The 22,267-nt window shown below is 40.0% G+C and overlaps 1 protein-coding gene across 1 annotated transcript in view; it reads right to left on the minus strand.

Moving 5' to 3' along the window:
• The window catches only part of CFAP251 (cilia and flagella associated protein 251), a 115,468-nt gene that overhangs the window by 11,031 nt on the left and 82,170 nt on the right, over positions 1-22,267 (minus strand). Inside the window, exons 17-21 of the mRNA XM_089662048.1 lie at positions 16,350-16,461; positions 13,080-13,243; positions 11,745-11,835; positions 7,150-7,293; positions 982-1,210 (exon numbers count right to left, since the gene is read on the minus strand). Coding sequence (XP_089518174.1) covers positions 982-1,210; positions 7,150-7,293; positions 11,745-11,835; positions 13,080-13,243; positions 16,350-16,461 — 740 coding nt within the window. The remainder of the gene's footprint in view (positions 1-981; positions 1,211-7,149; positions 7,294-11,744; positions 11,836-13,079; positions 13,244-16,349; positions 16,462-22,267) is intronic.

Below are 22,267 nucleotides of genomic sequence, written 5' to 3' on the forward strand. Positions count from 1 at the left end.
TTATTGCCTCTGTTTTATACGGTTTAAAAAATTAATAAAAACCATTGAAATAGAAAAGATAAGTTCACCTTTGAGAACATGTTACAAGTTCCACCCTTTTTAAGGGTGGAACATGTAAAATGTTCCTATAGCCATAGCTGCACCCACCGCGCCCCCTCCCTCTGACAGATAGTACGGGGAGAAGTTTGCCTGTACTGTGAGATTTGAAAACAGCGTAGCCATGCGGGGCTCTGCCCACACGACTGCATCACTCATTCACAGTGTTCTGTGAATGACTGCCTACAAGTCCCAACAGCCTTAGGGGCTGTTGGCTTGTAGTTTTCAATGAACTATTACAGCGCTGTGGAGCACCGTGGTAGTTCAATGAAGCTTCCTGTCAGTATATCTGCTTGCTCGTACACCCCGGGGCAAGCAGATATTCTAACAGGTCTGAAGGAGACCCGCATTGCATCAGTGATCTACTGATCGCTGGGGCAATGCTTTACAGGCTTCTTTGGACACAAATAATAAATGCACATTTTTTTCCCTGCAAAAATGTGCGTTTATTATTTTTGTCCAAAAGGTGAACTTATCCTTTCATTTTTAATTTTGACTGAAAGTAATCTTTAACACCTGAAGCCAGGTAACTTCAAGAGATAAATTCTTCTGTCGGAACAGTGAACACAATGATGACGAAGTGAAGCAGGCTGTCCTAGGATGGTTCAGGCGTACTGACAAATCTTCCTATGCTGATGCCTTCGAGGCATTAGATAAACACTGGGATAAGTGTATAAATGGAGCAGGGGAGTATGTCAAGAAATAAATGCAGTTTCCACTCTTTGAAATTTGTTCATTTATTATATAAACTCAAAAGTCCCAGTTCGACTTGAACGCCCTCATATAAATACATTTCAAAAATCATTTTTCCCATCAGTATTTTGCATTGTATTGTAGGAAGATATAACCTTGTTAATAATACATTTTAGTGTTCTGGTTACTCACCTCTTGTCTGCAGAAGTTGCAGTAAATCTCCTCTGTTTACAGCCAGTTCCCCTTTCTCGTTAGTGAAACCAAGAACTTGAAATGCCTGTTGTAGCTCATTTAAGCATAATCCAAATGCAGGTCTGTGATTTATGTAGAGCTTTACGAAGTCCCCAAGGTCTATGTGGTTAACTTGTTTTCCAGTGTTTACATACTCACTAAATTTTATTTCATTTAGTATATTTTCTACCTAAACACAGAAGATGACAAAATATTATATTTTGCTATAATGTGTTTGTTCTTACATTTCAGTGTTTTTAAAGATAAGCAGTCAGCATGTATTTTTTACGAAGGTCTCTCTTGGCTTAAAACAACAACAAAGGCAGAATAGTGTGTAAATATTAACTCATCTTCTTATTAATAATATAATAAATGGAAACCATAAAATCCTTAAAAAATATCTCATTCCACTGCTGCTTCTGATGCTTCTGCTTCTCATATTTGACCTCAGCTGGAAATTCTTTGCATGCTCAGAGGCAGCAGATGCATATGAAGGGGATGAGATCATTGGAGTAATTTAGCACCAAGTAAACAGGATGGTTTTGCAAAGTTTAGTGACATTTTGGTGGGTCTGTTGCCATTACATTCCACCCATAATAAAATGAGTCTTTACTGTATTGTCTGACTCTTTGTTGGTCCACTGCTATTGCAGTACCAGTGAGAGTACTTTTATTGCATAAAAGGGGTTGAATCGGGCTCCTTCATGGTACTAAATGGAAGTGTTCTACTAAGATGGGGTTTTTACATTCAATTGGGCACCCTTTTAGGTTGTCTAAGAATTGAGTTTATTATGGGATGCTTCCTGCCCACTGTTCTTTGCCTATCTGTCCCTTGCTGTCCTTACTGAAGGTGAATTAACAGATGTTTCTAAGATCAAACTACAGCAAGTCAATAAAACCTATAAACTGTGGTAGAAACAATTTATACAACAGTAGTGCCTACATTTTATTTTTAGATACTTATCTAGCGCCCTCAATTTATGCAGCACTTTACATATATAAACTGTACATTCACATCAATCCCTAACCCTCAAGGGGTGTACAATATAAGATCCATAACTCATATTAGTACATACACATACTAGGACCAATTTAGACAGGAGTGAATTAACCTACCAGCATGGTTTTGGAGTGTGGGAGGAAATCGGAGTACCCAGAGGAAACGCATGCAGGCACAGGGAGAACATGCAGGCAGGTGGTGCTATGGTTGGGATTCAAACTAATGACCCTACTACTGCCAGGTGGAAGTGCTAACCATTTACTTGATTCTAAACTTGGTCACGTGGTGAGCTAATTCAGTTGTCTCTAGGAGTGGTGAGCTAGCATATATAGAAAAAAAGAGCAAATAGCTTTTACATAAAAATGGGAAATGGCACTGCTGATAATGTACAGTTGTGTTCAAAATAATAGCAGTGTGTTGAAAAAAGTGAAAAAAGCTCAAAATCCTTCTAATAGCTTTTATTTCCATACACACAAATGCATTGGGAACACTACACATTCTATTCCAAATAAAAATATGAAGAAAAATATACAAAATTTATGTTGTTCCTCTAAAAGAATTGAAGAAAAGTGAATATTAGACTGTTCAAAAAAAAAAAAGCAGTGTTTGTATTGTTCTTTACAAACTCAAACATTCACTATATAAACTGAAAAATGTTTGAAGATATTGCTTTCCTTTGAATCACTTAATGAATATTTTGTTGTATAAGCACTGTTTCTGAGAACTGCTGTACATCTGTGTTGCATGGAGTCAACCAACTTCTGGCACCTGTGAACAGGTATTCCAGCCCAGGATGATTGGACTACATTCCACAGTTCTTCTCTATTTCTTGGTTTTGCCTCAGAAACTGCATTTTTGATGTCACCCCACAAGTTTTCTATTGGATTAAGATCCGGGGATTGGGCTGGCCACTCCAGAACGTCAATCTTGTTGGTCTGGAACCAAGATGTTGCACGTTTACTGGTGTGTTTGGAGTCATTGTCTTGTTGGAACACCCATTTCAAGGGCGTTTCCTCTTCAGCATAAGGCAGCATGACCTCTTCAAGTATTCTGATGTATTCAAACTGATCCATGATCCCTGGTATGCGATAAATAGGCCCAACACCGTAGTATGAAAAACATCCCCATATCATGATGCTTGTGCAACCATGCTTCACTGTCTTCACAGTGTACTGTGGCTTGAATTCAGTGTTTGGGGGTCGTCTGACAAACTGTCTCCGGCCACTAGACCCAAAAAGAACAATCTTACTTTCATCCGTATACAAAATGTTGCGCCATTTCTCTTTAGGACAGTCAGTGTGCTCTTTGGCAAATTGTAACCTCTTCAGCACGTCTTTTTTTCAACAGTGGGACTTTGCGGGGGCTTCTTGCAGATAGCTTGGCTTCACATAGGCGTCTTCTAATTGTAACAGTACTCACAGGTAACTTTAGACCTTCTTTGATCTCCCTGGAGCTGATTGTTGGCTGAGTCCTTGCCATTTTGGCTATTCTATCCATTCGAATGGTAGTTTTTCGCTTTCTTCCAGGTTTTGGTTGCCATTTTAAAGCATTTGCGATCATAGCTGAGCAACCTATCATTTTCTGCACTTATTTATATGTTTTCCCCTCTCCAATCAACTTTTTAATCAAGGTACGCTGTTCTTCTGAACAATGTCTGGAACGACCCATTTTCCTCAGAGAGAAATGCACTGTAACTAGCATGTACAACATTTGCTGCCTTCCTTCCTTAAATAAGGGCAATAATTGCCACCGGTTTTTCAAAGAATGAATGACCTCACTAATAGAATTCCACACTGCTATTATTTTGAACATGCCCCTTTCAATTAGTGATTAAATTACACAGAATCAGCAGCATGCATGTCATGACTGTTGGGTCTGTTCGATTTCTATTACTCTACTACACCTGCTAGTAAATTATTTGCCATGTAGAAATATAATTTCTACCAAAAACAGTGATTGATCAGGTTAGTGATGTCTGACTGCTATTATTTTGAACACAACTGTACATGGTCAAGGTATGTCATATTTATTGTTCTTCCTTTACTACTTGGAAGTGAAACAAGATAAGAATAACACCATGAAACATGCACCTTCAAAACCGTCAGCAGTGGCAGCTTCTGTGTTTCTATGCTGAAAGGTTTCCTTTACATACAGTGAAGGAAATAAGTATTTGACCTCCTGCTGATGAATGTTTGAATGTTTGCCCACTCACAAAGCATTGATCCATCTAAAAATCGAATGGTAGGTGTATTGTAACACTGAGAGACAGAATAGCAACAAAAAATTCAAAAGAAATGCATGTCTAACAAATGATGCACTGATTTGCATTTTCATGAGGGAAATAAGTATTTGATCCCCTTCACAAAACATGACTTAGTACTTGGTGGCAAATCCCTTGCTGACAATCACAGAGGTCAGACGTTTCCTGTAGTTGGACACCAGGTTTGCACACATCTCAGGAGGGATTTTGACCCACTCCTCTTGGCAGATCCTCTCCAAGTCATTAAGGTTTGGCGGCTGAGGTTTGGCAACTCAAACTTTCAGCTCCCTCCACAGATTTTCATTCAGATTAAGGTCTGGAGATTGGCTAGGCCACTCCAGGACCTTAATGTGCTTCTTCTTGAGCCACTCCTTTGTTGCCTTGGCCGTGTGTTTTGGGTCATTGTCATGCTGGAACACCCATCCACGACCCATTTTCAATGCCCTGGCTGAGGGAAGAAGATTCTCACCCAAGATTTGACGGTACATTGCCCCGTCCATCATCCCTTTGATGCAGTGCAGTTGTCCTTTCCCTTTAGCAGAAAAACAAACCCAAAGCAGAATGTTTCCACCACCATGTTTGACAGTTGGGATGGTGTTCTTGGGGTCAGCATTCCTCCTCCTCCAAACATGGCGAGTTGGGTTGATGCCAAAGAGCTCGATTTTGGTCTCATCTGACCACAACACTTTCAACCAGTCCTCCCCTGCATCATTCAGATGTTCAGTGGCAAACTTCAGATGGGCCTGGATATGTGCTTTCTTGAGCAGAGGGACCTTGCGGGTACTGCGGGATTTCAATCCTTGTCAATGTAGTGTGTTACCAATTGTTTTCTTGGTGACTGTGGTCCCAGCTGCCTGGAGATCATTCACAAGATCCTCACGTGGAGTTCTGGGATGATTCCTCACTGTTCTCATGATCACTTACACTCCACGAGGTGAGATCTTGCATGGTGCACCAGACCTAAGGAAACTGACAGTTGTTTTGTGTTTCTTCCATTTGTGAATGATTGCACCAACTGTTGTCACCTTCTCACCAAGCTGCTTGGTGATAGTTTGGTAGCCCAGTCCAGCCTTGTGTAGGTCTACAATCTTGTCCCTGACATCCTTGGACAGCTCTTTGGTCTTTGCCATGGTGAAGAGTTTGGAATCTGATTGTTTGATTGCTCCTGTGGACAGGTATCTTTTATACAGGTAACACAATGACATTAGCATTAGTCTCCCTTTAAGAGACTGCTTCTAATCTCAGCTTGTTACTATTTCCCTCATGAACATGCAAATTAGTGCATCATTTGTTAGGCATGCATTTCTTTTGAATTTTTTGTTGCTATTCTGCCTCTCCGTGTTACAATACACCTACCATTCAAATTTTAGACTGATCATTTCTTTGTGAGTGAGAAAACATTCAAAATCAGCAGGGGATCAAATATTATTTCCTTCACTGTACCTGAAGTCTCACGAATGTTGCAACACACCAGTGGTATGTCCAGGGGCGGACTGACCATTTGGAAACTCGGGCACTGCCCAAGGGCCCGGGGTCAGTAGGCGGCCCCATGAGATGCCCCTGGTACCTTTTTCATAGGCTTTTTTGATTTTGGGCAAGGACACAGGGGCCCCATGATCCCCTATTGCCCGGGGGCCCCATGAGTTGTCAGTCCGCCCCTGGATATTTCATAACGGCCATCTACCAGAGCCTTCAAGTCAGTCCAGTTTTGTGAGCCTTAGGAACCTTGAAACCCAGGGCAATCTCATGTGCAAACTAAGTTTTTCTAAAACTGAACTGATATGCAGGTACCTGTAGATAACTGTTATAGAATTACACTGACAATTTTTTATCACATACAATTGCATAGATTCATGCTTATGGGAAGTGCATAATACAGCAGGTGTTTTATACTGAGCAACTGCTAAAAAGCTGCTGTAAGAATCATCAAAGGTAGATAAGAAGCATATAAGGCCTCATGTACACTGTAGGCGTAAAGATGTTTTTCTCCTACCAGAGTTAAGCAGTGTTTTTAGGGAAGGTTAAAAATAAGTTTTTATTTTCTACCTGTAAACTCCCTTGCCACTAAATTCCTGAAAACACCTATAGTGTGTATGGACACATAGGCTATCATGGAGGGGAGTTAACAGGCAGAGAAAAGTAAAAGCTGAAACACCTGTAGGAGCAGTTTCTTTGAGCTGCAATGTGCACGAGGCCAAAGTCCTCATGCACACGGGACGTTTTGATAACACTGCTAACGTTAGCTGTGTAAAGTCACAATAAAAACATTCGTTTTTTAGCATTTTTGCATTAGCGTTTAGCGGGAATTTTCCCGCGTTTGCGGTTTTTAGCATTTTTTAGCGGGTTTTTTTGGTCAAAAAGAATCAAAAAATGCCGGTTTCTGGCATTTTACTGCGTTTTGCCATGACTTTCAGCTTTAGAGCATTTTTACAGCTGAAAAACTCCTCTAGAAACCCACTAGTCCTGTTTTTTTTTTTCCAGCCCGAAAACGTCCCAGCCAAAAAACGTTGATTACAGTCTATGTGTGCATGGGCACATAGGATAACATGCTGGGGGGTTTACTAGCTGTAGAAAAAAATGTCAAGAGCCAAAAACAGCAGCTGTATAAAACATCAAGCGTGCATGAGGACTAGAGCTCCCATATCTACCTTAGATTGTACGCCCCTTGAGGGTTAGGGACCGATGTGAATGTACAATATATATGTAAAGTGCTGCGTAAATTGACGGTGCTATAGAAGTACCTGAAATAAATATCAATGGCTGAGGACCACTGATTTAAAATATTTATTTTTCTTATTTAGTAATAATTTAAATCCATTCATTATTTACAAATTCTATAGTTCCAAGCTTTATACACACATTTTAAATACCTCTTGTTCTGTTGGATAATATCCCAGTGCTCGCATGATGAAAGGAACTTCTTTCAAGGGAATATCTGTTGAAACTTGTCTGGTCTCCATTGTATCAATACCCTGGTTACGCATTTGAGCATAGTAAAAGTAATCTTCCAGCTCCTACACAAAACACAAGCAAATGTGAACAAGTACTACAATCATCCATTTATTTATCAATTGTGATGCTGTCCTATTGAATACAATCTCTTTAAAGAGTTAGTATGCAAAAAAAACATCAATAACGCATTACAGGGAACTCAGTACATTAATATGCAGCCCTCTGTTTAGTAAAAGAATGGTTACCTTTCAAGATGCGTTATCTATTGCCCTTACATGTATGGCTGGGCAACCACAAACAGTCACTCTTACATTTAGGCCAGAGAATCTCCCATCTGACAGCTGAATGGGGCTGGAGATACAGTACTGTGCAGGATGTTGTCACATACATGACAGCATAGACATGCCCCATAAGAGATAATATTACTGCTATACCTCTGTAAGGTAGCTCTGAGCTGGCCCTAATTACCTCCAATTTCCTAATCTGAGAACTGGTGCTAATTATTTAAAGAATATGTAAACCCAGTATTTAATATTCTTGATATGTGCCTGCTGTACCATATACTTGTATGAAAAGGTATTCTGTTCTCTATGTATTGCTTTCTTTATGTGAAATACCTGGTGTTCCTGCCAGTCCCTCTGTTTTCCTATTACAAACTGACCACACTAGGCAGGAGAGCACACTGTGTTCAGTTCTCTAGGTATGCCAGGAACTCAGTTTGCTCCCCTCTAATGATCAGACTTGTCCTAATACCCCCTTCCCCTACACACACACCCCTGCACAGCCATTCACTGGGCATTGGCAGATAATATAACCTCAGGTTCCATGTCTTATTAAATTTAGTTTGGGTATTATTAAGGGAACATGAGAGTTTATCATTAATCATGATCCAATTCAGTTTCTGTTTGACATATTGGAAGACCGCAACTGACCGCTTTCAGTTCAGTGCAATCGCAATTGTAGTTGCAAGAAATGTGTAGGAGACCAATCGTTTCCAATGTTTAGGAAGCTCAATCCCCTCAATATCTAACTTTTAAAGAGGGCAACTTAAGGTATCCTAGGTATGTTCACCCCATCACCTAACGGATCAGGTTTACCAGTCCAATCCAAAACCTATCCACCTTAGGGCACTGCCACCAAACATGAAACATAGTGCCTGCCTGACTGTAAAGAAGACCTTGTGGTGACACTCCAAACTGGGAAGAAAAAAAAGAGTAACCCCGCCAGTATGTGGAGAGATGAGCAGCATCCCAAAGTGCTTCCAGTAGCTCCAATGCAATGAGGGGATGGACACCGCTCAAACCAACCCAAAGATGGTTTGGACAGTCGCTTCGGCCACGCCCTCTGACGTGTTTAGCAAACCCCACCAGGGCTTGGTCACAGAGGTGGGCGGGGCATGTAACCAAACCCCCAGTGGGTGGGCAAAATGTGTCAGAGTGCATGGCTGGAGTGGATTCTGAGGCCATCTTGCACACATCAGACTCTTTGGATTATTTAGAACGGTGCCCGTCTTATATAGTGCCTACCTGGCCATATTGTTGGAAACAGGACAAAGACACTTGTGGGCACATCTTGGCTACCCTTATTGGGGACCATGTATACCATCTAAGTAAAGATTTTAAATTTGATTCAACTAGGGTTGTATTAATGGATATTTTGGATAAATTATTGGCTATATAAAAAATTCAGAAAGATCTAATGTCTTATTAACCGGTTCCCGCCCGGCCTATGGCCGAATGGCAGTCAGCAAAAACCCTTGTCCCTCTGGGTAGACGCTAATATGGCGTCCTTTCAGGCATGCGCAGTTTGCATGCCAGCAGAGCCGCGCAGCGGCGCGATCTGTCACCAGCCGTGTACCTCAGACACGGCCGATGACAGATCTGTGTACCGGCCCCGTTGCCAGTACCACGTGACCTGCTGTGACCAATCACAGCAGGTCACATGACAGTTGTATACAATGGATAGCTTCCTATCATGCCATCCATTGTATACAAGTGTGGCTAGCTGTGAATGGTCACAGCAATCACATGCACAAGCTGGGCCAATCACAGCCCAGCGGTGTCATGTGATTACCTGTGGCCAATTCACAGTTAAGAAAAAAAAAAATCCTGAATGAATTGATTTCATTCAGGTAAATGCTTGCTTATAGCAAAGTAATACTTTGCTATAAGCAAATTGTGTAAAAAAAAAAATATAGCTCACTTCCCCAAAGTAGTACAATGTTACAATGGTCATAGTGAAATCTGAAAAAAAATCTTAAAAAAGGAAAAAATGTAATAAAAAATAATACAAAAATAAAAAAAAATGTAAAAAAATTATCAATTTTTTTTTTTCCTACTGTCACCAGTCAGTGTCCCTGATCACCGCCATGCCAGTTATATGATGATGCTGTACTGCACTGGTGACAGTATGTAAAAAAAAAAATAGTGAAAATCATTTTTTTTATTTCTTCATTTCCGAAAAATTATGACAAAAAAATTTCAACTTCAATAAACTCGCCATGCCTCTTATGAAGTACGTTGGACTGTCTACTTTGCAAAAAGGGGTCATTTGGGGGATATCTGTACTGTTCTGACATTCTTGGACCTCAAGAAATTTGATTGGCTGTCAGAACTTCAGGATTGATCAATATTCAGATATACCATAATTTATGAACTCTATAATTTTCCTACAGACTAAATAATAAATACTAATTTGGGGTTTTTTTCACCAAAGACATGAAGCAGAATACATTTTGGCCTAAATTTAGGAAGAACAATTATTTATTTGCAAACTTTTATAACAGAAACAAAGAAAAATGTGGGTTTTTTTCCAAAATGTTTGGTCTTTTTTTGTTAATTTAGCAAAAAATATAAACCCCAGTGGTGATTAAATACCACCAAAAGAAAGCTCTAGTTGTGTGAAGAAAAAAATTAAATTTTAGTTTGGGTACAATGTTGTATGACCGCACAATTGTCATTCAAAGTGCGACAGCGCTGAAACCTGAAAATTGGCCTGGGCAGGAAGGGGGTAAATGTGCCCGGTATGGAAGTGGTTAAGATCACACTCCCATAGTTCTATAAAAGGAAGTTTATGGGTTGCGCTCCATTAAAAGATTATAAAGTATAGGAATACGGCCCTTTGTGAAATCTCTAGCTTTACAAGAAGTCCTCATGCACACGGGGTGTTTTGATAACGCTGGTAACGGTAGCTGTGTAAAGTCACGTTAAAAACATGAGTTTTTCAGCTTTTTTTTAGTGTTTTTGCATTAGCGTTTAGAAGTGTTTTCCCATGTTTTTCCGTGTTTGCGGTTTTAAGCGTTTCTTTTACCAGAAAAACATTTTTTTGGGGTAAAAAAAACATCCAAAGACGCCGGTTTTACCACATTTTTCAGCATTAGAATGTTTTTACAGCTAAATAACTCCTCTAGAAACCCACTAGTTCTGGGGGGTTTTTTTTCCAGCCAAAAAACGTTGATTACAGTCTATGTGTGCATGGACACATAGGATAACATGCTGGGGGGCTTACTGGCTGTAGAAAAAAACGTAAAAAGCCAAAAACAGCCGCTGTAAAAACGTCCACTGTGCATGAGGACGAAAGATCAAGCGGTGTTAGTGAAAATGGGTGAGGGGCATGTTTCATTGTTTCAACTTAGCTCCAAGGTAAGAAATGATTTGGTGGTATATAAACACTTCAGAAGAAGCAATTGCAGGTCCAGACTTCAGATGTCATTTCCAAACAGAAAGTCTCCAATCCTTAGGAGGCCTTTATTTTCCCAACATTTAAATAAGTGAGACTGTAGTCCAGGAGGAAAGTCAGGATTATTTAATAAGGGGCCAGAACTAAATAAAATGGACCTCTACCCAGATATAACAATTATTGTATATATGCCAAGTGCAAGTTAGTATAGCATATATTTGGCAGAAAATCACAAACAGATGCTGACAGATATCATACAAGTCTCATTTATTATATATATAAAAAAGAAAAAACACATAAACTATATATAACTACACCCACTAAAGCAAGAGATGTCATGTCTAAGGACTAAATGAAGTATCTCTACTCTATCACTGTATATCTACCGTGCACCGTATTGTTATATAGCCATATCATTCAAACTGATGAGAGCTCTCAAGAAAGATAGGAACAGCAAGATAAAGAAAGATGTGGCCACAAAAGGGGATAGTAGCATGCTTGATACTCAATCCTCATAGAGTCCACCTCTAATATTTAGTGTTGACACAGGAAACAACGAACTAATGTCACAGATCTGATGGTGTATTGTAGACAGAAAATAGACTGGATAAACCTCAGTGTTCCTCACACTCTGAGCTCCAGATACACACATATATATTGGGAATCAAGATCTTTTTTAAAAATAAGGTTCCTTATGGCCTTTACTGTAGCTAAAGGACTGCTCTCTAAGTTATTTATCATTTTGTAAAAAAAAAAAAAGAACTAATAATAAATGAATGGAAACAAACAAACAATGTCGTAGAGAATTACATGTTTCATATGACTAAATATTAACCTTGAATAATGCTCCATCTCTTCCCCCAGGCAGCATCCCATAGAAAGGTATTAAGTCATTACCCCCAAGGGAAGCAACAGCCTCCAAAGACCTGTAACAAAACAGAAATGTAATATATACAGATTAGTGTTACAATAAATAAATAACAAACAAAAAGATATTTTTATTCAAAGTTTTTGTTTTGTTTTGTTTTTAGAGTAAAAATATAATATTATTAATACACAGTACAGTCATGTGACCTATCCCAACAACAAATAGTCTGGCACTCTATAAATGTCTATGGCACCACCACCTAATGAAGAGCAAAACCAGACACTCCTAACAAGCAGCTGCCATATGATGACTTTAATGACTTTCCCTAGCTTTGTTTATACCTGCTTGATAGTATAGCTTGTAAGCTAGTAAAACTTGAAATTCTCCTCTGTATCCTTAGAGGTATCATCTCCTCCTATATCTCTGGTGTTCTAGGTGAGCATAAAACTATAAATTAATTTTCTTTTACCCACAGTACCACCTGCTGGAGAAAGTTGGCATTTCAACACAACCATGAAATACAGTGATTCCATATAGAAATCACTGTGCTTTTATAGTCAGACTTCAATCCTGAAGCATACTGCTAAATTGCCAAACTCTGTCTATGTTACTATGAGGGTGGCATGGAATTAGGGAATTTTTTAATCCCTTGATATTATTGCAAGTCTCTCTGCTACCACCTACATCTCAATATAAAGTATTATCCTACCTAGAATTTATAACAGAATAAACTCTCCAGCGCCCCAGGGATCAAATGCCAAAGGAAAACCAAGGGAACCAGGACCAAAATCGCCTATGGATAGCCTTTTGGAGATGCTGCCCTCCTTAGATAGGGAAATCAACAACTGAAAAAAGAGCAAACAGGTTGACCAGTTGACCAGCTGTGAGGAAAGGGACTCGTCCCCAAAACACGTCAGCTAGCCGACCACACTGACAGTTGGACACCCCGCCATTGCTATGGCCATCTCTACCGTTCTACTGAGCTTTACATTTATGCCATGTTTGTATGTTTTCAGCCCTTTTTACTTTTACTAAACCTTGGATAATGCACTAACGGTGTGCGCCTCCTGTTTGCTCTTTTTACCTAGAATTTATACTTTACTTATCAGGATTGTGGTTTTCAAATTACACCATAGCAGAGAGTCTATTCACCTTTTCACTGCTATGCTTCTATTCATTTTGATGGTATTATTTATATAAATAATATCCTGCCCATATATGTTTATTTTTAATCATTTTAAACATGGTAAATGACTAACATACAGTATGTTATATTTTATGAGGAATGCATTTTGTACTTACTGAAAGTTTGTTTTCCACATAAAAACTGTGTAATCATTTCCTCCAGCAGTAAACACATATTGCCCATCAGGTGAGCAGACAACATTGGCTACCCCATTGGGATGGCAAATGAGAGCCACAGACTTGTGTGGGTTTCCATCAATAGGTAGGATGTGAAGTCCGACCTAGATTAAATAGACATTGGTCTTACAGGAATTTGTTGTTATTAAACACATTTTATTAATAACAATATGTCTATTTCCACTTTATATGCTAATTTGTACCGTAATAGGACAATGCAGAGGCCAAACGTTATACTCGTAATGCACAGTAGATGAACTCTCAACCACTGTCGTAAGTATAGGAACTTGAATTAATGATGCTACGACTAGGGCCTGACAGCCGAAGCATGTCAGGGTCCTTGCACAGCCTATGACCACACAGCCAATAAAGTCCTTCACATTTGGATGTTACAAAGCTGCTGCCTTGATGTTATATTTGAGGGTTATATAAATGTGGAGTCACTGAAGCCTGGTCACAGTTGAGCGATGCTACTTTACTTTTTGTAACTTTTTTTCTGGTTTAAAGAAAAGACTAATCTAAAGTTATCTGTAGATAAGCTGAAGTCTCCCTAAAGTGGATGTGGAGATATTGTTTGTGATGCAGGGACCTGCCATTGCTTCCCAAGTCAGGTGCCCTATGGACAGATCTAACATTCTGTGGGTGTGGTCAAGACCTTCTTCTGAACTTGTCGGTCACAACAGGGATGGAAGGATCAGCCAAGTTTTGAAATGTTTTTTTCCAAATGTAAAAAAAAAATCTTATTATATAATATCATAAATACTGCAAGCATTATAAGCACTTATTACCTCCTAGGGTAGCTAAAAATAACCCAATTTTTGCCCAAGCACAACTCTGGAACACTTCTTTGGGCAAGAATTTCAATTTCAAGCCCTATGGAAAACTGGCTGTGTGACATCAATTTACACTTTTACCTACTTTTCTTGAAGTGGGTGTAGGAATGCACCAAGAGTAAAAAGCAGCATTTGTATCCAAAACATCTTAGATCACATTTGCATACATGATCCATAATGTACCAAATCTGGTAGAATAATGATGAAATATGGTATTTTCACATCAAACCAGTACTGATGCAAGGTAAGCACATAATTTGAGAATTTTGATTAAATACATCATTTAATTTGCATAATGTATAGTGAACAGAGCTAAAGCAGCTCTCAGGGGTTCATGTGTACCCTACAGTGCCTTGAAAAAGTATTCATACCCCTTGACATTTTTCCACATTTTGTCATGTTACAACCAAAAATGTAAATGTATTTTATTGGGATTTTATGTGATAGACCAACACAAAGTGGCACATAATTGTAAAGTGGAAGGAAATTGATAAATGGTTTTCAAAAGTTTTTACAATATGGCTTGCATGTATTCAGTCTCCTTTACTCTGATACACCTAACCAAAATCTAGTGGAACTAATTGCCTTCAGAAGTCACCTAATTAGTAAACCGAGTCCACCTGTATGTAATTTAATCTCAGTATATATACAGCTGTTCTGTGAAGCACTCAGAGGTTTGTTAGAGAATATTAGTGAACAAACAGCATCATGATGGCCAAGGATCACACCAGACAGGTCAGGGATAAAGTTGTGGAGAAGTTTAAAGTAGGGTTAGGTTATAAAACAATATCCTAAGTTTTGAACATCTCATGGAGCACTATTCAAGCCATCATCCGAAAATGGAAAGAGTATGGCACAACTGCAAACCTACCAAGACATGGCCGTCCACCTAAACTGACAGGCCGGGCAAGGAGAGTATCAATCAGAGAAGCAGCCAGGAGGCCAATGATAACTCTGCAGGAACTGCAGAGATCCACAGCTCAGGTGGGAGAATCTGTCAACAGGACAACTATTAGTCGTGCACTCCACAAATCTGGCCTTTATGGAAGAGTGACAAGAAGAAAGCCATTGTTGAAAGAAAGCCATAAGAAGTCTTGTTTGCAGTTTGCAAGAAGTCATGTGGAGGACACAGCAAACATGTGGAAGAAGGTGATCTAATCAGATGACATTGAACTTTTTGGCCTAAAAGCAAAACACTATCTGTGGCGGACAAAAAACACTGCACATCACTTTGAACACACCATACCCACCATGAACCATGGTGGCAGCAACATGTTGTGGGGATGCTTTTCTTCAGCAGGGACAGGAGCTGGTCAGAGTTGATGGGAAGATGGATGGAGCCAAGAAAAGGGCAATCTTAGAAGAAACCTGTTAGAGTCTGCAAAAGAGTTGAGACTGGGGCACAGGTTCACCTTCCAGCAGGACAAGGACCCTAAACATACAGCCAGAGCTACAATGGAATGGTTTAGATCAAAGCATATTCATGTGTTAGAATGGCCCAGTCAAAATCCAGACCTAAATCCTATTGTGAATCTGTGGCAAGACTTGAAAATTGCTGTTCACAGACGCTCCTCATCCAATCTGACAGAGCTTGAGCTAAATTGCAAAGAAGAACGGGCAAAAATTTCACTCTCTAGCTGTGCAAAGCTGGTAGAGACATCCCCAAAAAGACTTGCAGCTGTAATTGCAGCAAAAGGAGGCTCTAAAAAATATTGATACCAGGGGACTGAATACAAATGCACGCCACACTTTTCACATATTTGTAAAACTTTTTAAAACCATTTATCACTTTCCTTCCGCTTCACAATTAAATGCCACTTTGTCTTGGTCTATCACATAAAATCCCAATAAATTACATTTACGTTTTTGATTGTAACATGACAAAATGTGGAAAATTTCCAGGGGTATGAATACTTTCTCAAGGCACTGTACTCTCACATAGACCTGCACCTCTGGCAACTGCTTGGATGTAAAAGGATCTAGTCTGTAGACTGGATATCACATACTGTAAATGGTTTCTTGTGTTTCTTTCTACCCCTCCACTTTATTATGCTGACAGCATAGCTTCAAGCAACAAGAATGGGATGGAAAGATGGCAATGTAGTATAATATGAGGAACATGAAACCTGTGGACCTGGAAACATCCAGCCTTATTTGCGCCTCCTCAAACACATTTATTTAAATCCATCAGTACATCTTTATGACAGAAATAGAACTATAATGTGTAGATATAGTATTTTCTCATCCACCACACAACACTATTTATCAGGCAATCACTAGATAAATGTATAACTAAAACAGAACATGCAACTCCTTATTAATGTATGGTTTGTGAGCATAATCAATAAACTATCATAATTAGAGAAGGAAAACATACCTTATCATCTGTGATATATGCCATATATCCTTTACTTGCATATTGATCATTTGAAGGGAACAATTCCATTTTCCTTACAGGAGATCCAAATGTTGGACCCAAGAGGGTCTTTCTAACATAGGGAAACAAATGAACATATATATAATCTAGGTACAATATCTGATACATCTTAGCCAAGCATTCACTCCTGCCTGCTATGCTATGAAACAAGTCTAGTGCACCCCCGAAGCAGCAGATAGCAAATTTGGTCCTGTTTCCCCCATATAGCGGTCACAGCCAGCATTTTCTTCACTTTTCTACTGGCTCACAAAACAGTACAGGGGTTCTATTTAAAATTTTTAATGGGAACAATGAATTGAGAAGGTAGCATGAGACACCCCCAGACTGAAAAACTGAATAAACTGAGGACTCCTCAACTTCTCAGAATGGTTGACTGCACTGCACACACTGCTTGCTGAACTACAGAAACTGCTAAATGTCGCACAGGATCTCTTAAACCGTATGTGACCTGTACACCTTTCAAATTTAAAAAGCTACACACAGTCACTTTTCCTCCAGCACTGAGGGTCAACTACAGCCACAAGATCATCGGTTGCCTCCACTGGGCTCTTCCTAGTGAGGAAGTTGTAGACTTACACCACAATAGGACAGCTGGACTCTTTTCCACCAACTTCCTCCTGGCTCTATCCTGTGAGCTTCTCCAGACACAGCTTGATCCCTGGACTTGAATATGCGAATAGGCCCTAGAGCTAAATCTAGCTGGGACCTCAATGTCTTCCCCAGGGATTGGTTGGAGTCCCATAAACATTCAGGCTGCCCTCAATGTCTTTCCTCCCACTATGTCTCTAGAATCCTTTAGAACAGGGGTCTCCAAACTTTCTAAACAAAGGGCCAGTTTAGTGTCCTTCAGACTTTACGGGGGCCAGACTGTGGTCAATGGGAGTAAGTGGGAGCAAACAATGCCCCATTGTTGGTGTCAGTGGGAGGAATAATCCCCTCTGGTTGGTGTCACTGGGAGGAATAGTGCCCCATTATTGGTTTCATTGGGAAGACTTGTGTCCCATCATTGGTGTCAGTGGAAGAAATAGTGCCCCATCGTTGGTATCAATGGGAAGAATTGTGCCTCATCATTGGTGTTATTGGTAGAAATTGTGCCTCATTGTTGTAATCATTCAGAATAATTGTGTCCATTTGCTGGGGTCAGTGGATGAAATAGTGCCCCAAGCAGGGACATATGTACCACGAAGCAAACAAGGTGTTTGCCTTGGGTGGCATTTTTCAGGGGGGCAGCGCAGCCCCCCAGGCCAGTGGCATATCATCTATTGATGCAGGGTGTTCATCGGCCTTCGACATACACTGCACCCATGGATGATACTGTCAGGCGCTACAGTTGTCGCGGGATAAAGTGTCCCCGTATACAGTGTCCCCTCTGCTGGCCACAACCCCTTCCACACCAGCCCTTTCCCCTCCCATGCTGTCCCTTCCCCCTTAGATTAGTCGGAGTCTCTTCCTGGCAACCTGCTGTTCCCCACCCCAGGGCAGCTGCATGGTGATTCTGAATAGTGTGTCCTGGAGCCAAGGTGTCCTGGCCTGAGCCAGGCTACCCCTCCCCCCATCTCTAATACTTTCCCAGGGTGTCTCAGCTGCTGCAGAATTACTTGGAGGGGGGGATGGTGGGTCTGCTGGGTATTGTAGTGCAGGGCAGTGATCGGCAGCTGTGGAGTTCCTACACCCCAAATACTCCCCTTCTTCCTCCCTACCTCTCCACCCTAAACAATAACCCCCCCCAACCTCTACACCCTAAACAATAACTCCCCTCCCCACCTCTCCACCCTAAACAATAATCCCCCTCTCCACCCTAAACAATAACCCCCTCCCCGCCTCTCCACCCTAAACAATATCCACCTATCCCAACCACTCCACTCTAAACAATAACCCCCTCCTCTGAAGAGGTGGGGCTCTAATAGGAAGAGATGGAGACTAAAGAGGATGGGGTGGAGTTTACAGATGAAGGAGTGGATCTTAAACAGGAAAGGGTGGGACAAATTTACATGGGGGCACCTGATTTTAGTTTTGCCTAGGGCATCACAAAACCAAAATACACCACTGGCCCCAAGGGCTGGATAAAAGAAAGCAAAGGGACACATCTGGCCCCAAGGTCGCAGTTTGGAGACCACTGTCCTAGAAGAGAGGGGGAAGAAACAGCAGCAGCCTGTGAAGCACTGAGCAGCCCTAACCAGTCAATCCCCACTCCTCTTATTACAGGGGAGCAAAACTAAATTTTCCTAGCAGCCTTCTCTGTACTAGAAGAGTGCTACATAAGCTAATCAATCATACTGTTATACCACTACAATTTAAATGGCTTGCTTCAAAAATACACTGTATCCACCAAGATCAGATTCTCATCACTGAAACCTGTAGGCATGTAGTTTTGCCACCCTAAGTAATACCCTCCGCTAAGGTCACCTAGTTTACAAAGGGCATTGACTTGACTTCTTTGTCCTAACCTGGCTTAGGATATTGTGATAATGTGTAAATAACTTTATATGTAATGTGTATGCTTTCTGAGGATGGAAAAAACTGACCAGTAATTATACAGGGAAAAGCCACTTCTTTGCCTTTGCCACCTATAGGCACTTAACTAACTATTGGTACATCTGGCCGTTCATCCACCACTACTTCTGGCCAGCTCAGTAAATTGCTTTAAAAAAGGCCTGGATTCTTTCTTAGATACACAGAATATAACTGGATACTAACTTTTATAGGTAAAGTTGATCCAGGGAATATCCGATTGCCTCTCGGGGATCAGGAAGGAATTTTTTTCCCAGCAGGAGCAAATTGGATCATGCTCTGCTGGGTTTTTTTTTTGCCTTCTTCTGGATCAACTGTAGATGTAGGATTATAACTTTTCTTTTTTTAATGGTTGAACTGGATGGACTTTTGTCTTTTTTCAGCCAGACCAACTATGGAACTACTATAAACATGCTATGAAATGCCCCTTTTTATTAATAATCCATCAAAATCACATTGGCAAAAGTCAATTTAGAAATCTGACACAAAAACTAATTAAAAAGCACACACTGGGATTACACCTCATCCACTGTGATACAAATTCAAACACTACAAAGCTGATACATCACATTCTTACATTTAAATTTAGTTACATTTGTTAAATGTAGCATGTCTAAATGTTAGTATCACTTGAAACAACCAGTGTGATATGTCACATAGTAATACTACAAACAAGTTGACAATATGTTACCTGAACCAATCCACCCAGATTAATTTCTCAATTGTGAAATTGGAACGGACAATCATAGTAAATAAGTATTCATTTACTATGATCATCAGCTACATCTAGAGGCCATAATGCGGTATTTTCTGGTTTTCACTATTCTTACAAATGAAGGACATCCAACTTGAAGAGAAAATAGCCTAGTAATATTCGATTTTGCTGGTTTTCAACAGAACAAATGTACATGCAGTTTGCAGGATAAACATCTTTGCAAATGTATTATAAATAACAGTGTAATCAAAGGCATATTGCAAAAGGAGTTTTGAAATACTCATTTGTGAGGCATCCATGTGTTAATCTAATGATTTAATTGAATGTGCTGTGCAGCTCACTGAGTTTCACAAATAATTTCTGTACCTGTCCATTTAACTAGTATCTAATTAGCATTCAGCACCAGAAGCACTGGTGGCAGAATTCCTTCTAAACATTTATATATAACAAGGAGAATTGTTTTCTATAATAAGTACTCTGTCTGTATTAAACATTCCACAAATATGAAAAGATCTGGGCAGAATGTTTGTATGCACTGCATTACTCATCCTCCTACACACTTCCAAGTGCCACATCAAAGAGCAGCCAAATATCAAACACTTTATTTCTTAGGAGAAAGCATATAATACGTCTTCATTTATTTACAATGGGCGTATGATTAAAATTCACACTTCACACGAATCAACAGAACATATGTCAGTATTGCTTAGCTTCATTGTTATTTTTAGGAAAAATTTACCGGTATATCTTTCTTGCCATGAATGAAAAAATTGTGCTCTAGATGTCTCCTCCTATGAGAACCAGAAGTTCACTTGCCTCTTTCAACCATAAGCATTGTGGGTGTTTCTCCAATTAGAGACTGCAGTGAGTCAATTGTTCATTCAGTCAGTGAGAGCCCATCTGCTAGGTTTGCAGTGGTATAACAGGATCAGCAATTCACAATTACTGTAAAGCACTACTGAACCAATAAAATAGATCCTGCATATGTTTTGAGCAAATATAACGGCCCTATGTGAATATAGATTTACAATCTACTATATACTGAACACACTGAGCAGATCACATGCATCAGGCTAAAGCAAGCCATAGATGATGCATTTTTTTTGGGTGCAGGAAACAAAATCACTCAATTCCCCCATCAACACAGGGATTATTCCCACAGCACTTTTGTGCTCTGCTGGCAGGGAGCCTTCCCTGTCGGCAGAACACAATCATTAAGGGCCAGTTCATACTACATGCGTTTCATTTGCTTTTTTTCTGCATCCAAAATGCACAGAAGGTAGGTTGTATGGTTGTCAATGTCATAGTTCACATCAGTGTTTGCAGTTCCAGTGCGTTCTGGATGCAGAAAAAAAAGTAGAACATGCTGCATCTTTCCAGCACAGAAGTAGTGTTTAGAGGAAGTTGCTTCCCCTACAAGTGGAGGATGAATTTAATGCTTGATAAGTGGGCCATAAAGGTCTTGGTGATGTTTTTTTACTTTTTTTTTCTGCTTCTTACCTGCCCAGTTAGTAAAGCCATACAGGCTGTTATTATTCAGTAGAAAGCATATATCTGATTTAGGGAGATGTGTCCTGTTCTTGTTTTTGTTTATGTTTCCAGTTTATTGAATACTGTATGTATTTATTTATTTTTTGTATTTTTGTATAAAATGAAAGCTGGTTGCAAGATTTTATTTCAATAAAATATTTCCAGCACAGAAGTAGTGGTACACGGTAAAACACATAAAAAATGCACTGGAATGCACCAAAATGCACTGGAACACGCATATTCCTATTTAAATTGAAGAAAAGAGTCCATCTAGACTGTGTTTCTATAGTGTGAACCGACCCTAAATAATCCCATTCAAAAAAAATCCGACATGGTGGTAGTATTGATGTCAATCAATGGATTGACCTCAGTAAGACCAGACTGCCCATAGGTGAATCAAATCTTGACCAGTTGAGCCGGCTGAGATTATTATTATTATAGGTACTTATATAGCGCCCTCAATATATGCAGTGCTTTACATATATATTGTACATTCACATCAGTCCCTAACCCTCAAGGGGTGTAAAAACTATGGTCCCTAACTTACATTCATACATACACATACTAGGGACAATTTAGACAGGACCCAATTAACCTACCTTCATGTCTTTGGAGTGTGGGAGGAAACCGGAGTGCCCGGAGGCTATCAGCCTGCTCAAATTTCCTGTACAGCAGTACTCAGTATGGCAGAGGGAGGGGCAATACTTGGGGCCAATCAGGTGTCCTGAATTTACATGTTCCAGCAAGGAATATACTTACAAGAGGAAAGGGCAAAGGATGCCCTGAATACTCTGTTGCTGCTCGTTCAATGTCGAGTCAAAGGCTGGGGGACAAGACGATACCTAGATGTGTCACTTAAAGCGGTATTAAAGTATAACTTAAGACAAAACTTTTTTTTTTAGTTTTGGATAGAGTAGAGATGATTAGAAAAACTATTAGGTTTTTATTGCAGTCTGTGACCCCATTAGGGAGATTCACTCCCTCTATTTGTCCTGTTACCATAATCATTGAAAGTGAAAGTAAAGAACATCCCAAATTTTGAGTTGTCCCCAGAAAAGTAATAGAGGGGAAATTTTCCAATGGGGACACTAGTTCTAGTGAC

Source organism: Staurois parvus, unplaced genomic scaffold, assembly GCF_062004578.1.
Source record: "Staurois parvus isolate SC_StPar_1 unplaced genomic scaffold, SC_StPar_1.0 ptg001418l, whole genome shotgun sequence".
Taxonomy (NCBI): domain Eukaryota; kingdom Metazoa; phylum Chordata; class Amphibia; order Anura; family Ranidae; genus Staurois; species Staurois parvus.